We start from the raw sequence: 17,474 nt of genomic DNA, 5'->3' as shown, positions 1-17,474 counted from the left end.
CCATTACAGCAAGGCACGAAGGGCAGTTTTACATCACTGCACACCGAAAAAGAATGTTGACGCACAAAAGAGTTTCTCAATTAAATCGAGTTTATTAATTATTAGAGAGCGTTCAGAAACTCCACTCCCCAATAAGGTTGATATATTGAGAATCTCTGATCACAATCAATACGTGACAGATGAATTGGGAATTCGATGCAACAAAGAGAATCTAGACGTTAGGCAATTAGTGATTAGCACTAGGTCCCAACCACAATGACTTCGGGAATTCTTCTCGTGGAGGAATGAAAGGGGGTACAGAGACTACAAAACATGGCATCCAATTTCTGTTTAAACCTTAGGAAATTGGAGCACATCGGCTCTCAAAACCCCACACCGGCTTCTGATGGTCAAAGATTAACGTTCCAACTTCTCTGTGCTTCCAGAAACTTTTCCAGAGCTATGCAATGGTCAAACAGAAGGACCCAAAACCCAAGCCTGATCACCCAGGACCTATTCAGTCATAAGTTGCAGTGATCCATGTCATTGGTGCTAGGAACAGCTGAGACTCGAGATGTTTGTCAATGTCATCTAATATTTGTGTCCAATAATTTTGAATGAGGGAGCAGTACCTTAATTGGTGGACCAATGTACCTGTCTCCCCGCAATTTCTCCAGCAATGTGCGCTAGATGCTGAGCTAATCCTATGCACACTCTCTGGCGTATAATACCAATAAGTGATCACTTTCGTGAGTGTGTCTGTCAATGCCATGTTGCTGGCAGTGTGGCATGCCCTCTAATATATGCCCTCCCACTCCTTGTTGCTGAGGGGTCTCCCTATATCCTTTTCCCATCTACCCCGTCCAGCATGGTATGAATGTGTATTTCGCGCATTCAGCAACTTATATAGGTTGGAGATTATTCCCTTGTTAGAGGACTTTGACAAAAGCACCTCTCATAAGAGGTGAGATGTCGACTAGCAGCAGCTCTATTATGTGGCTGCAGGACCCAGTGTTTAAGCTGTAGGTATCGTATGCGCTCTGTCTCAGGAATGCCACAGTCTGCTTTGATTTGTGGGAACAAAAGTACCGCCTGGACATCAAAAAGTGACCCATGGAGTGGCACTGGGACTGACGCCATGCTAGAAATTTTGTTTCCCCTAATCCTGGCTCAAACTCTGGGTTATCAAACAGTGGGGTCAGGGGGGACAAATGTCGTGAGCTGGTGCTTAAGGTTAGTCTGATCCCATGTCGACATGGTTGTCCATGTGATGTCAGTTACATAAAGGCTCCGGGGCCTATGGGCTTTCTTTAAAAGTGGAATCTTCATCAACGACGTACCCACCACCACCCAGTCCTGAAATAGCCAATGTTTCCCCGATTCCGTTAGATTCTATTCTACTAAGTGCCTTAACTGTGCCGCTTGGAAGTACAACTGGAGGTTGGGTATGCCCAGCCCACCTTCACAAGGTGGTAAGAAGCTGAGACTCTTTTTCATCCTAGGTTCACGGCCCTGCCATATGAAGTTCATGATTTCCGCTTGCAAGTTGGGTATCATACCCGAGGGTGGGTACAAACGAAGAGTCTGGAACAGATACAGAATTTTAAGGAGGACCGTCATCTTAATGGCTGCAATCCTGCCCAACCAGGAGATCGGATGGTGTTTCCATCTGAGTATGTATGAACGCACTTGCCTAAATAAGTTAGTATAGTTGGTGACTGCAGTAGCGTGTGCTGAGGCCGCTATTTGGACTCCCAGGTAAGAAATTGTGTCATGAGACCATTGAAATGGGTGTTCTCCCTAGAGTCGTTCTACTGTCTGTGAGGAAAGTGAGAGGTTGAGGGCTACCGACTTCTCCACATTGACTATTAACCCCGAGACTCAAAGTCTTCCAGTCCTGGAGGAACGTCCCTAATGAGATCTCCGTGTCCTTAAGGGTCACGAAAACATCATCAGTATAGAGACTTATAGTGTGGTTGTCCTCCGTGAAAGGGACTCCCAATATCTGTGGGTTTGTCCGCACTCTATGAGCAGGGGCTCCATGTATAGTGCAAATAGTAGGGGCGACAAGAGACACCCCTGCAGTTCCAGCGAGGGCCAGTGCACCCTATCGAACGCTTTCTCAGCGTCTTTTGCCATCAGCATGTAGTTACCTGAGAATCTGGAGGCTTTATCTATTATGTGTAGTACCCTTCTGGTGTTGTCACTGATCTGTCTCTGGGGGATGAAACCCGCCTGGTCGGGATCTATCAGGGCACTTTTAAAAAAAAATTCTGCGCATTATGATGCTGCCAGGACTGGCCCCTACAAAAATGGATGGGGCCCCACTGAGTTAATCTTTCCTCTCCTTCCACAGCCCCCCTCATGATGTCTGTATCTGGATACACACATAAGACCCTTGTGGCTTCGTGGTGAAGCATTCATAGATGATCAGGAGAAGCAAGTCATCTTTAGAATTGTAGTTTATAATCACCAGCTAAAATCATGAAACGCTGCATTCTAAAACAAATAATAAAATATATATTTGTCCCTATTGCAAGCTTGTATTCTGTATATATCAATCCTTTGTGTGGTTGGAGTTTGTCCATTGCTCTTGGTGTTAGATGAGAGCATCTGTTTCACTGACTTGTTAAAAAAAATGGTGTCACAAAATACAGAAAATTATTTTTAACTTTAAAATACTTAATGTAATATCCCTTGAAAAGCAGCAGAGTCGACTAGTCTGCCATACCAGCTCATAAAGTACAGACCTCACAAGGGCTCCATCTTTGCCCTTGTGTACTCTGTTCTGTTTGTTTCTCGGTTCCAGTCCTTTTAGTAACTCATGTACTGTTTTCATCTGATACTTTCACTCCAATTACTGCCTTTGCACCTGATTGAGCCTGCAGAGTATAGCTTGTAGAAATGAATAATGCAAAACTGTGAGATGCCATTGTTATATGGGTGCCCTACACAGTCTCAGCTCTGCTCAAAGTGCTAACGAGCCTTTCTATAGATATTGTATTGCAAACAACACACGCTTCCATTTCTTCATTCCTATCCATGGAATACTAATTTCCAGAGGCGCGTCCATGCCCATAAGCAAAAGAGGACTGCGCCTGGAGTGCCAGGGTTCACCAAACACAGGACCTTGAAGTTCCTCTGGAGCAGCCCCAAAGCGCTAGACTCCCTGTCCCTCCCTATTAGCAAGGTGCCTACTCTTAGCATCTTCAAGATTGAACTCAAAACCTCTCTTCTTTTAAGACACTCACACATGAAGGGTGAACTTACCGGATAACATTCAATTTAATTTGTTTCCACTTGTTCCAACGGGTCCAACTATACCACCATTGCACCGCATCTTCTTTTCACCTTCTTTAGAATGGTCCTTACGTGTCGTACATCACTGGCAATTTATTACACCATATTACATTCAAGAATTGCATCCATTTGTAATTTGTGCTGTTTACTGTAGTGATAAACTATAAGACAATCCTTACATTGTACCTTATGCCCTGCACTGCTACACAAAGGACAGAGATTCCCAAGTTTTGATAAATTATATTCTGCTTGAATTCTGTACTCTTGCTCCTTTGCAGCACTATAGAAATGTATACTCTGAACTGCTTAATCTCTTCCTGCTTTGAATCATCATTGCCAGCAGTGCTCAGACACCAATGAAGTCCACTACAAAACTTAAATAAATAAATAAATAAATGCAGGCCACGAAGGCAGGGAAATGAGCCAGCCAACATCTCCTTGAGTATATGTGATCAATGGGAGATGATCAAGTAGGACCCTCGATAGTCCAACCCAAATTATTTGAACGCAGAGGCCCCCCTCCCGGTAAGTACTCGCTGTACTGTGTGACGGACGCCATTTTATGGAGTTTAACTATCTAGGTGTCCAATAGCATCACTTGTTGTTTTTGCCTTTCAGAGGGAAGTCGAATCTCCTGGATATTGGCTCCCTGATGATCAAGCCAATTCAGCGCATAATGAAATACCCCCTGCTTTTATGCGAGATGATGAATTCTACGCCTGCCACCCACCCAGATTACAAAGCCCTGAAGGAGGCCTTCGCTGCAGTGAAGGAGATTAACGTGAATATCAATGAATTGAAAAGGAGGAAAGACTTGGGTAAGGAAAATCACGGTGTCTTGTCGCTGTATTGTGAGTTGTGCTTTATCCAAGGACTAATTGACCAAGATGCTGTTGTATCCACAAGATTGGACATGCATTCAGAGAGATAGCACATTGGACAGCAGAGGTGTTCTTTCCTATGACCCTTTTTTGAGGATTTGGAATTTGGATTTAAATTTAGTGTTATGAATCACTAAGGGGCGATTCACAAAAACATTTTTGAGTACCATAAGTAGAACTACAAGCGTGCTCTTTGACATGCTCTTGTATACCTTGGTGATTCAGACCCAAAACATCTAACTCCCTATTAGGAAAAGTGCAAAGAGGGCACAGCACCACATGTAAATGAATATTCCTGAATATTCCCATTTTATATGTTTTGAGCCAATTGATAAAGGTATGCAAAAGAGTGTGCAGGAGCAATTTTACACACTCCAAAATGCCTTTGTGTCTTTCACAGTGCAGCACCTTTTGAACATGTTCCACTTGTCTGTTGATGGACCAAGAGAGGACCCCTCCCCCCCACTCCTTGCCCAAAACAATGAAACCCTGGCCGAGCTGCAAAAGTGGGGGATTTTATTTATTGTTTCTAGGTAGGGAGAGACTTTTCCTGCTGTGCCTTTCTTTCAGGCCCATCAGAGCCATTTAAAGGCACATGCTACATAAATGTGCACCTATGGATTCACTTCATAAGGACACCATTCATGAATCTGTTCAACAAAGGTGTGGCTGCATATGTGGCAAAAAAGGAGGAGAATCAAATCATGTATCACAATTAGTGCATTAAAATACCTTGAAACTACCCAGCCTCCAAGGTAATGAGCCTTATCATTGTCTGCGTTGTCCACGGACATGGGTGGTACCCTAGACACCAAAATCTGATGGGGTAAGACTTTCAATCTAGTCCCATCAACCATTTAAGGTTGTTAAGAAATTCAATCCTGCATTAAAGATAGAGCCTTGAGAAGGTCACAAGGCAGATATGGCGGGCAGGTAAATGAAGATATTTGTCTGCAGCCGTGAACGTTTTGGGGACAACTTGCCTGGACCTTCAAAAGAACTACCTGCAGGAGACCCAGCATGTTCTAAGTGACTTAAAAGAGCCTTGATGAGTAGGCTCGTTTTCTTCACTTGTCTAGATCTTCTATAAAGCATACAAGCACATACATTTATTTTGAACGTTTTAAAGGTAATAACAAAATATATATAGTTTTAGAGTTGACTTTGGCCATTACAGTTGCTTCCCAACTGTACTTTTATGTCTTTCAGGTGTTATTTTTTTAGATCTAGCCTACATATAGCTTTAGCTGTCTTTCCAATTTAATGTGCAAATAAATAGAAAGGGGACAGAAGGTCCTTTTCCCACCTCACCCCCAGCCATTGCTCGTTGTCATTTGTTACTCCATCTTCCAAGAGCATTGCATGAGAGTACTGCTGCTCATGAAATATAGTGTGTTGCTTGTGCACAGTTTAGGGCTTTTTACTAGTGGAGAAGTAGAATCTGTCCCGATAGCTCTTTCATTTTAATGCGTGAATGGTTAAGTATCAACTCTTTGCTTTGGAGGCCACAGTTTAACTCATTACGCTAATTAAGCTTTGCCATTTTGGAACAGGGATTGCAGAATTTGATACCACAAGCTATGAAATGAGCTCTGTGGCAGTCTCGATGCTCAGCAGAGGGGGCTGTTTACGTGTGGGGATCACTGGCTTAAGCCTAAGGTCAGAAAGAAGGCCTCCTGGGGCCCATGTATTTGTATCTAATATAGAGCGCATTATACCCAAAGGAGTCATAGCGTTAGCATAGACGGTGAGCAACTGCATGGAAGATAGAATATAATCCAATAAATTAAATCAAAAACAAAAAACCCACTGCCTGAATTATTTAATGGTTCCGCAGTATGTTGGAAATGAAAAAGCGAGGGAAACTATCAATCCAGTCCCCTGGGAGTGAAGAATCCGCGGAGCCCCGTGGGAACAAACAATCAGAAACACATAACAATAACATTAGTTTTATTCAACATTTTCAGGTATCACATTTTTTTTCATTAAGACGACATTAAATAAATATCACAATTAACATCCTATGAATAGCAGATGCTATAGGTGCAAACAGTACCCAGGCTCAAAACAGGCACACACTAGATCCTCGCATATATACCACAGATTCACGCAAACTCATTCACACAACAAAGTAGTTCAATGGTCATCCACTGACTCCATCAAGAAACTCCTAAGAGATGGATGGTATTAAATAAACATCTCAATATGCAGAACTTTACAATGATTAGCTTAATATGCTGCAACCACTGAATGGACATAGATATTATATGGCCAATGGTTGAATAATGCACTTGAAGTTACAGGTAAGCCTCGGAGGTGTGCATATCTCAGATGGTAAAGGATTGGGATGTAAGAGTCAGGGGACAGACGTCACGGGAGGTAGAAGAGCCAAGTTTTTAATTGCTTAAGAAAAGCAAAATGGGAGGTTAGACTAGCAATGTGGGTGTGCAGCGTGTTCCACAACTTGTCGGAAGCAACCGAAAAGGAACGACCACCCCCACCTAGTTTACCAAAATATGTATACGGTTGCCTTCCTAAGACAATAAGACCGTAGCTGTCCCTTGGGACTATACCAATGGAAGGTTGATCTCAGGAGCAGTGGCGCCTGGAGATGAAGATTTGTATGAACCAGATTGAGGGCTTTAAAGGTCACTCGTTTCCTGACTGGCAACCAGTGAAGGGACAAAATGCCATCCCTGACTGACAGACATTTAGGAACATCCAGGACCAGACACACAGCCACTTTCTGGAAAATCTGCACTCTATGCAGTACAAACTTATTGATGTTAAAATACAGCGCGTTACAATAGTAAGCAAAGTGATAAGCGCGATGACCACTGCGGCTCTGAGTTCCGCAGGAATGAAGGAAAATACTTTTTTTCAATGTTTTGCTGATAACGAAGCAGGAGCTCACGGTCCTCTTAGCCTAAGTATCGCAAGAGAGGGTACTGTCAAAAATGGCCCCTAGATTTCTTTGCAGAGGCAACTGGAATATGTAGGTGGCGAAAGTCTCTGTCCACCACAGGTCAGACCATATGAAGACCTTTCACTAAAAAGCAAGATCTCCATCTTATCAGCATTCAGTTTCAGCCAGTTCTTTCATCAAGATGTAAATTTTAGCCATGCAGCATTTAAACCTTTCTGCCACCAGCGGTATGTCATCTGCTATGGGAATAATGATTTGGGTGTTGAGACGGGACCAAACTCCAGTTGACCATGGTACGTTGTTAGCCAAGAGAGATATAGTTTAACACTGAAAGTAACCTAATCCATGAGTTGAGCTGGAAAGACTACATTTGTGGTTGACTGTACACTGCCAGCACTACTACACAGGCTTTTTGGTGGAGTGGACTCTATCATCGAAAACAATGGCCAGGGGCTGCTTTAGCACCTGGAGCTGTTCTTATTTTTCCTGCTGGATATGGGACTGGCCCAAATGAGAATCAGTAGGCCCAAGAAGAGCAAGAGGTCTGCATGTAAATTGTGCTGACCATAGAAGCCTACCAGGGCCAAGGGTTTGCAATGGCAAAGAAGGGAAGCTGGGGCTCATCATTGGATCCAGTCCACCCCATCAATTTCCCGTAAGGTATATTTAACTCCCCCCAGTCTCTAACTCTAACCATATGTGCAGTAGAGGCAGTATAGCTGCACCAAAGAGCTGAGGTGGAAGGAGAACAGAGACTCACATGGGGTAAGCAGATTCCTAGAGCATGAGAGGACTGATGGCACCAAAGGAGAGCAGACCACTCACTGTGTTTGTAGCCAAACGCAAGAGTGCATTATGTCTCTGGTCTCCCACCAGCACTGTGGCAGGGACTGATACAGAAGACATCAAGGTGGCACAGTCCGCAAATTTGAGTGATCTCCAGTTGTATTGTGTGCGAGCATGTGAAAAGATAAACAGCTAGTGCCATTTGGGTGGAAAGATTAGAAGTGGCGACACTGGCAGCCATTTTGCAGTGAAGTCTAGGTAGAGTTGATCATATGTTGAAGTCAACCAATATGGATAAAACCCTAAAGATGCCCAACGGTAGGAAAAAGTGCCTGAAAGATGGTGGCTAGGGTGACTTTTCGACCGGAAAAAGACTTCTGTCAAGCAACAAGAGAGTGAAGAAAACAGGAGTTGATCTGCATGTCAGCTCCTATATAACTTTTCCACTCTGGAGATTGTCATTTTACAGATGTTTCCAAAGGTTAAAAATAATATATATGTCCTGGATTCCAAATTTGGTGCATTAGAAGAGACTGCAACCCCTGCCGCCCTTGCAACCCCTGGAGCATGGTGGAGGGGGTGCAGTGCTTAATTTGTAAAAAAAAAAAAAAAGTGCCGTCAATGACCGCATTAATGCAATTACTAACCATCCCACCCTACAAGTGAGACAATTTGGACTATTCCAGACCCCAAAGCCATAAGAATGACTAGGGAGGCAGGCATTAATCATTGTTTAGGTATGATGAATTAATAAACAACTGTTAATGCACCAGCCAAAGGGGCTGCATTGCCCAGAGAGCACAGTAACCTTTTTCCCACAGGAGGCAACTGGCAAGCTCCTGATTGGCCCTCCAACTACACTTAAGGCCCGTATCCTCCTGCTGCAGAACTGGATGCACCAGCAGGAGGGACTGCATTGCCCAGAGGGTGCTGTAACATTTTCCCACCAGGACGTGGCTGGCAAGCTCCTGATTGGCCCTCCAACTTCATTTAAGGGCCTGTATCCTCCCACAACGCATGATGTGTCCACACGAAGCCCAGACCAAGGGCGATCCCGTCCAAACCTGCCAAAGCCAGGCTCCTTGATTTTTGCACAAGCCTAAGTGGACGCCAAGAACCCAAATATGCTTAAGCTTTAAGGTACTGTAATCCCCATTTTCTTCTCTTGTCTGTGCCACCCTATTGACTCGAGGGTTAGTGTCTTCAACCATATGGTTTTCTCCGCTTGGCCTTTGCCAAATATGGGGTAAAGGAAGGCTATAACTAGCCCTTTGGGTGTCTCGGTCCCCAAACCGACCTAAGCAACCCAAACATATGGTGACCCATTGGGTTTCTAGTGACGTTGATTCTTTCATTGAGGAAGTGGAAAGTATGCTAAAAACCCGTACCCCAAGTAAAGCTAGAGCACCTAAAGAGGGGGGAGGGGAAGGTGGCAGATATTTTTAAGAGAAAGCCCAAGTCATCTTTGTCTCATACCGATTTGGGCCCTTCGCAAACTCTCTCTCCCCTAAGGGAGGCATCCATCGCTCAAACTTTGCTAACTAAAGCAAAAAAAAAACAATGGAAGGTGGGACTAAACAAGTTATCCCTAACGTTGAATGGTCTAACAGGTGTGAGATTTTTCAGTTCGCTTATCCTGTAGACTATCAACTTCAGACTGCTGCCTTTCCTTCTCCTAGTGTTACTCGCGCACCTGCATATAACCCTCCAACTATGGAAGACGCACTTAGCCTCATAAAACTGCTGAGGGATGAGGTCAGTGGCCTTAAGTTAGTCATTCTCGATATGAAAGGCACCTTTGCTAAAGTTCTGCGGGCGCACATGTCGTTTTACGCTCCACGGATTCCTAGGGATGTAGGATTTTCCACTACTTCCTTTCGCCCCAGAGATAGTAATGTCTCTAATGGTCAACAAACAGTATCCCCTTAAGGGCCGAGAACTACAGAGACATAGAACATCTGTCCCTTCCACATAACAGCAATGCTGGCCTTTCACTATCCTTGTTGGAACATCCCCAAAAAGAAGCCTTACAGGGCCCCATCTGCTTGCAGGGTTTGAATTTAACTTCCATTCAGACCCTGTGTTTTGTACAAAGTCCTGGTAGTCTCTCTGTGAACTCTATGCTTAACCAGTGTAAACCTTCCCATGACACCCCTCATAAGAGAGACTCAAGCATCCAGCAATTCCCTACAGGGGCATACTGTTTTCATGGTAAAAGTTCCCAAACTGCGACCCGGTATCCACAAAGACAGTGCCTCATTAAGGAACATCTTACACTGAATCAGAGATGCTAGAAAGACATTATTTTGATCACCGACTCTGATATTGTGTATGCAGGGTGTTTTTCGTTGCGGGAAGACCAGTTGGATTTTTTTTTTAGATAAAATTGGTATCTCAGGTATTGGTAGAGGGTCTGATTGCCCTAGCCCAGCGTATGTCCCCTTCCCTAGGGTCTGAAATGTGCTTCAAGCTGAGGCCCCCAGGTGATAGGATTGGGGGGTAGAACACCTTGGCAGCACTAGGTAAGGCACAGCGAGGCCCCTAAAAGTAGGCTTATTCCTTCACATCGTCCTGACAGTGGTTTGACTGAGGTCGATTGACTTAGTAACCCTGCCACCCTTTGAGCGGTTGAAAGGATCATTGTAGTTCCTGATCTTGATTTATTTTTTTCCTCCAGAACTTGTGAGAATATTCCTGGCCCTACTAGAGATCAGATTTCCCTGCTCTGGCTGTTTACAACAATTTGTTTTCTAGTTTGAGAACTTTCTTTGTGAAGTTAGTAAAACCCCACAATTAACACCCAAAACTGCATGAATGGTTTGACCACCACTGCAGAGTGGCAACATCTGTCTTGGTGGGAGCCCTAAAAAGTAACATAAGTAACATTATTAATGCAAGAAGGAATTATGCTATAATTTGTAAGTCTAGGTGGGAAGTTAGGACATGGGAGGATCTCCTGGTGGCAGTGAGAAGGAAAGACAGTAGACTGTTCTGGCATTTGGTGACCACCAAGGGATGCAGAGATTATGCTCGTCCCGAATGTCATGTCTGCTGAGGAATGTGTCTGGCAATTCACATCTCTTTATGCCGAGTTTGAACTTGTCAATGGCAGCCCTGAGTGCCCTTCTTTTTTCTGGTAAAAACTGGAAGTGGCCCTGTGGCCTTCACATAAGAGGAAACCCTTAACACCCTCCATGCACACAAAGTTGAAAAAGCCACTGGCCTCAACATAATTCCTGCAGATATGTTTCGACCTGAGCCACTTCTCTCAGGCCCCCATATCAACTCTGGCTAATGTGATAGCTGCTGGTGCCAACATGCCAGATTCTTGGAAAGGGTCGAAAATTATACCCATTTTCAAAAAGGGAGCCGGGAAGACCCAAGGAATTATCACCCTATTAGTCTCATAGATAATTTCCGAAAAATGTATAGCCGGCAAATCTTGGCTAAACTATGGGCCTGGATACAGACAATGTAGTGTCGTATTTTCAGGCTGTTTTAACATAGGCACAGTGGACCAGGTGCTACGCTTCTTGACCATTAGGTGGAAATTAGTTGATATTGAATGATAGTCATTATTTGTTGCTTTTGTTTTCCCAGGGCCAAACTTTGGGAGGTCCTTGGGAAAATGGGGGGTTCCCCACGGCCTATTGCCTCTGATTCCGGAATTATACACTGGGAATTTTGCAAGGATTAGATGGGGTCCTGGTGGAGGAACAAGTACTGGCATCCCAATTAGAGGAGGTGTTTGCCAAGGATGTGTTTTGGCGCCCACCTTCTTTCTGTTATTTATTAGGATGCATCTCTTGCCTCTTGGACTGTCAGAATGACTCCCCCCCCCCCCATAATGGCTGGGTCAGAAGTACTGAGCCTGCTCTTTGCAGATGACACCCTTATCCTTTTAGGGAACTTTAGTTTGTTCTGCGAGGACCATGGCCTAGGGGTAAATAATAACAAAACTCCATTTATGATATTCAGTAACCTAAGGGGAATTTGGTCTGAGAGGGTATTACTATAGATAGGGTGGTTGAGTTCGATTACCTGGGTGTGAGACTGATAGACTCAAGGACTCCCACAAATGGGCAGCCTAGTTTGACTAAAGTATATTGACTCTTAAGCATAGAGCTGGGTCTATACTAAGGTTTGCCAATAGGGCAGCTTCCTACCCAATTTCGTCAACATTAGAGATTTATAATACCAAGCTCGCGGGGCAGCACTATATAGGCCAGACTTGTGGGGTTATTGCAATCTCAAACTCCTAGACAGGGGTGACAATTATTTTGTGAAATCTCTGCTGATGTTACCGAAAAGTGCCCCCTCATTACCTCTGAGGCTTGATTTAAATCTCAGGCAACTCTCTGACATAGGCTACCTAAAGCTGATCGTGTATTGTATTAGGCTCCGGGTGACAAGGGATCTGGTCCCGTATAGATAGTATCTCATGGAGATAGTCATGTAAATGTAAATGTAAATGTGCTGGACTTGTAAAGCGCACAGCTGCCCGTAAGCGTCCCGGCGCTTGCTTAGGGAACCCGTCCTGGTATTCCCCTGTGAGAAACCCCGGCAGGGTGTCCACAAGGTGAAAGCCAGGCATCCCGCCGCGAGGGGCCGTAGTGGAGATTAAGCAAGCTATTGCCCAGAGTTGCAGAGTGTGACCCCGTGAGTTGAGTAGGCACCAGAGCGAGAATTGTTGAGTCCGTGGAATTTTTTTTGAGCCTGAGACCCGCCGAGGCGGGGAATCGAACCCTGGTCCGCGGTCGATCTCAGCTTCCGGGTCTGCCGCCTCTAACCACTGAGCCACGCTTCTCCACCTCAGCCGTTTGGCCTCTTCAATCCCTTGGGTCTCCCACGTAAAAGCCTGTTTAATTAAGCTTGGTCTGTCCAAATACTGGCTGGACCCTTTGTCTATAACTAGAAGTAGAAACAACCAACAAGGAATGGAGGGTATAAAGGAACATTTTAAGACCGAGCGTGGATATATTTCCCAATAATAACTCGCAAAACAACGGCAAAATCCATGGGTCTAATGAGTCAGAACAGACCCTTCAGCAACTAGACCTAAATAACTAATCCTGTTATCAGAGGAAAAAGGAAGAACTAAGAGTGCCAGAGAAACCAGCAAACTTAGCTGTTGGCAGATTGTTCTGGCAATAAACTTTCAGATGTAGTATAGGGCAATCAGACCGATTCGTATCTGTCCTTTAACTGTGTCTCCCAGTTTGAGGAATTCATGGATTATGTGAGTGCCCCACTGACAAGATCCCTGTTTATTAAATTTAGGCTAGGGATTTTGCCAATAGCAGCATTCACTTGTAGATGGAGCAATGGCACTGGCACCCCTACCAACTCATGCCCGTTTGGATGTCTAACTGCTGAAAATGTAGAGAATGTTTTCTTTTTTTTTTTTTGCTGTGCATATGCGAAATAGCGTGCACGCTGGATTGCTCTCCTTTGTCGGCTTTTCAAGTTTGAAAATCGGCATATAGCTCTTAAAATCTGTAAATCGGACACTAGGTGTGGCATCGTATACTCAGTTTCTCATTTCCTACGCTCAATCTGGCATATTAGATTAGAGGCCGTGGGAACAAACATTACTCTGTGAGGTTGAACTTCAAGGTATTAGCATTTTTTGGGCACATATTTTAATTTATGTGGTAAGCACTGTGTACTTGAAGTACATCTTAAAAGTTAGCACGTTGTGGGAACCTCACACTTAAATTGTAAAGCTAGTTGCTGAATGGCAAAACGGTCCCTCCTAAAGCTTCTATGTAGATTTTTCTCTGAGGTTTATGCTTATTTGGGAGTCATCTAGCTTGGAGGCACCTCTTTGTGTTTTTTATTGTAAGCATGTATTATATGATCTAACTGTTTTTTATGTATGAGTTGTGTTTGCTTTTTTGTGCTTTTTAACTTACTGACAATGGCCTCTGTTTCCCAGAATCTTTAATCCTGAGCGCAATGTTAGACTTTTTTCTGCCCATCTGGGAATTATTCAGCTTGGAGGTATTTAATTGTGCAATTCTTTTGTTATTGTTTACCGGATGTATTGTGATCTTAACTTATCTCATGCATATTGTGAGTCATGTACTCTTTTTAATATGCTTTTTTTAATTGTGAGATGTGTTACTGTGTTCTTTTATGGTTCTTATGAGCCTAAATAAAGTTTTGATTGAACTGTTGTTGTGCTCATCTCAAAATTGGGCAAACGGCTCCATCCAGTGGCTGATTGTCAAAAATGCAGGTGTTAACAAATAAGTGCTGGTGCCGAACACCGGAAACCCCCTGCTCAAATTGAGCACTAGAGGGGACCTATTCAGGCCAAGACCAATGAATATCTGTAAGGTATGGGAGATTCAGAGGCTCATGCTCACACTTTTCAGAGGAGCCTTTAGTCTTCTAGATTGATATGAGACTTGCTGGTATGTGCTTCGGCATATTGAAATCTCTCAGAAAATTCTTGACGCTGCTGCCCAGATCTGCAAAGGAGATGGTGACATGAGCCCTTATCTTGTCGAGCATTGATTATGCCAATGCACTATACATTGGCTTGCCAGGCTACCAACTTAAAAAATTACAAACAATACAAAATGCGCCTGTGAGAGTCTTGCTTGGCATTCCCGGAAGATCCAGTATGAAACAACATCTTAGGGACGTTCACTGGCTTCCGGTGGCCAGTCGTGTCCAGTTTAAGGCCCTAATTCCCTTGGAGCGCTGAATGGAACGGGGCCACCTTATCTTAGAAGACGATTTAGCTTTTATGAGCCCAAGAGACAACTGCACTCAGCTGCGCAACATTTAGTTGTGGTTTCCTTTTTTCGTCTTTCTCGCACGGGGGGCAGCTCTCTATCTTTTAAGGCCGCTGTAGCCTGGAATGCTCTCCCTTTCGAACTGCAGAACACTCAAGACCTCAGGCTGTTTAAGAAGCACCTAAAGACTCTGCTGTTTAATTAAGCTGCACTTCTCTCAGTTTCATGCTGCTGTGCAGGTACACTCTTGAGTAGCTGTGCGCGTTACAATTGCCAATAACATAACAACATAACATAACATATGTGTGAAAGGAGTAGCTAGACTGCACTCATCTAAGAGATGAAGACACAAATGACTGACTTTTAGACGTGATCAGAGACAGATTTGAAATGGGAGATAGACACATTTATTTCCTAACAGATGCATCCCAATAATGGAGAAATGGAAGAGGCAGTTGTTATAACTCCATCAGGAGTTTGAAGCACCCTGGCAAAAATACTCTGCTTAGTTACTTCAAAGTTTCCCCATTTCTGGAAGAACAGCATTGGGTGGCATCATCTAGGATATCCTACAAGAAACGCTTTTAGTGCTTTATGAGATAATCAAATCAGAGCTATGAAGGCTTAGCTACTGTGGACCTGGTAGAGATGAATGAGTAAGACCTCTTATGGGCTTCCTTATGCCCTTCTGAGCTCACCTTCCCCATCCTTGGCTCATTCCGTAACACTTACCACAACGTCCCCCATCCCTTTTCATACTCTAAGGTGGAACACTTGGTATGTTAGAACTTGATAGCTATGCTGCCGTCTGAAATTGTTTGTTAGAAGTTATTTTTCATTGGACAAACCCAGATGTTCTCTTGTATAGCATCTGTTGCATTCTTATGGCAGTTTTGAAAGTTTATACCGAATGCACGTCCAAGTGAGAGCTGCTTTTACAGACCTGTTAAAGGTATCCCAGCTATTGCTTCCGTTGCAGTGCATGTATGGTGACTCATCCACTGCATTGCTCAACAACTGCCTAAATGCTAGTCAGGTGCCAGTGTATAGTGGCCCGTGGAGCCCCGGAACCAGCAATCATTTTGTTAAGATTTCATAAATCTGGGTTCGCTGAAGTTATCCTTCTGTATTGTGAACCGAAGAAGAGGAAACAGGGAAAGGGAAACTCATGAAAGAACTTGGAAATGTTGTGGTGCATTAACACGTTTATAGGCCTTCAGGGAGACCTACGCATACCCTCATTTGAATGCATTGTCCATTGAATTATCAGCATCTTAACATTATCACTTTAGTCAAGTCTATTTGTGATCCCATATCGTTTGTTTGTTGTTTTTCTACACTGCTCACACGATCAAGAGGTCTCTTCAGAGCACTATTAAAACAGAGAAAGAGCAACCACCTCTGAGAACATGGATGGAAAAAATGCACTCATGCTGCGTGGCACTCTAACTTTCAGATATATTGACATGATAAATCCTTAACGCTTTAACCGCGGCAGACATTCCGCCGAGGTGCGGGGCGTTCCATTGAGTGGGCGGGGCCGCTTCGGCCAACAGACGTGCGCAGCACTACAGAGGTAGTGCTTGCGATGGCCGTTGGCCGACAGAAGCAGCGAAGGGGTTAATGGAATGACTTATATAATGACAGCGTAAGACTGCATAGCATTCCCGAATGCATGTTTTATTGCAGGACAAGTAGTGCTGAGTATTTATAAAGGCATGCATTTTTTTTACGTGTATGCTCATGCATTGCCGCAGTTTTACTGTTGCTTTTCAGTAATGAGCCAAAAATAGACATTCATGATTTATATATAAACAGGTATACTGTATACTATACATATATTTAAATGCATACATAATACATTATTAGTGAAATGAGTACTTCGGCTTTGACTGGGATGTAGACCCATTTCCATCCAAGTGAAGGGTAGATAAAATGGTGCCATTGCTTCCTGTAGTAATGCAGTATTGTTGTACACTGCATAAGATAAATAGCCCCCCCATCTATGTTGAGGGCTTATTACTGGTTGTCCAGATTCAACGTAGAAGAACCCTGGGTGCCCCGGACTGATTGCTTGACCCTAAACAAAGTTACATGAGTGGATTATCCATGTTCAGGGAACTGGGGAATGTGGTCATCCATGGGTCTTTTCATTTGGGAATCTGGCTCGTGTGTCCGGGAATCCTGCAGGCTATGCTTCAGGATAGCTCATGTGGCTTTAGAATAGCCCAAGTGCGGGCATGGGTTCCACCAATAATTTGGTGAATCTGGCTCTCCTACACCCAGCTCTCTTGGCTTAACCAGTTCTTTGTTATTAATTGGTGTATACTTAACAAAAATGCAGATTTACCTGGTTAAAACTCAGTGTTTGAAGGTACCCAAAGTTTTATATTTCCAACTTGTAGATTCCCAAAACTGTAGATGGGTCTACAAACTGTATAAAAACGTTATAGGTTGTTACCTCAACCAACACTGTTGTCCATAGTAAAGGCATTTAAACATTCGAAATTGATTGGAACACTCCAACTAACTACTTCTGGTGTCAGGGCACAGGCAGGTGACAGGGGCAGCTCCTCCACTTTGGCAGAGGAGTGTTGCCCCACTGCAGTGTAACTAAAGGAAAAATAAAATGATAATATCTGAGTATTATCATTCTATTTGTTCCTGCTGCTTTGTGACCGGTGTGGGCGGGGCTGCTCAGCTCTCAGGGCAGGGGAGGAGTGGTTTGCCCACTCCAAGAGAGCATGAATGCTTGGCCGGCCCTCTCCGGTCCGTCAAACATTCATGGGCACTTTGCATGTTCTCCACGCAGGCTGCATCCAGCCTGCATGGAGAACCTTCCCATACCCTCGTTTC

General features: G+C 44.0%; 1 protein-coding gene across 2 annotated transcripts in view; it reads left to right on the top strand.

Moving 5' to 3' along the window:
* ARHGEF38 (Rho guanine nucleotide exchange factor 38) overlaps window positions 1-17,474 on the top strand; it is a 352,819-nt gene that overhangs the window by 261,730 nt on the left and 73,615 nt on the right. For both annotated transcript variants that reach the window (XR_013607166.1, XM_078676618.1), the window contains one exon: window positions 3,898-4,097. Coding sequence is in view for 1 of the 2 variants with exons in the window: in XM_078676618.1 (XP_078532744.1) it covers window positions 3,898-4,097 (200 nt within the window). In the remaining variant the exon portion in view is untranslated. The remainder of the gene's footprint in view (window positions 1-3,897; window positions 4,098-17,474) is intronic.

Source organism: Lissotriton helveticus, chromosome 2_1 (assembly GCF_964261635.1).
Source record: "Lissotriton helveticus chromosome 2_1, aLisHel1.1, whole genome shotgun sequence".
Taxonomy (NCBI): Eukaryota; Metazoa; Chordata; class Amphibia; order Caudata; family Salamandridae; genus Lissotriton; species Lissotriton helveticus.
Note: the sequence above shows the minus strand (reverse complement) of the source record. Positions and strands in the feature narration are given on the sequence as shown.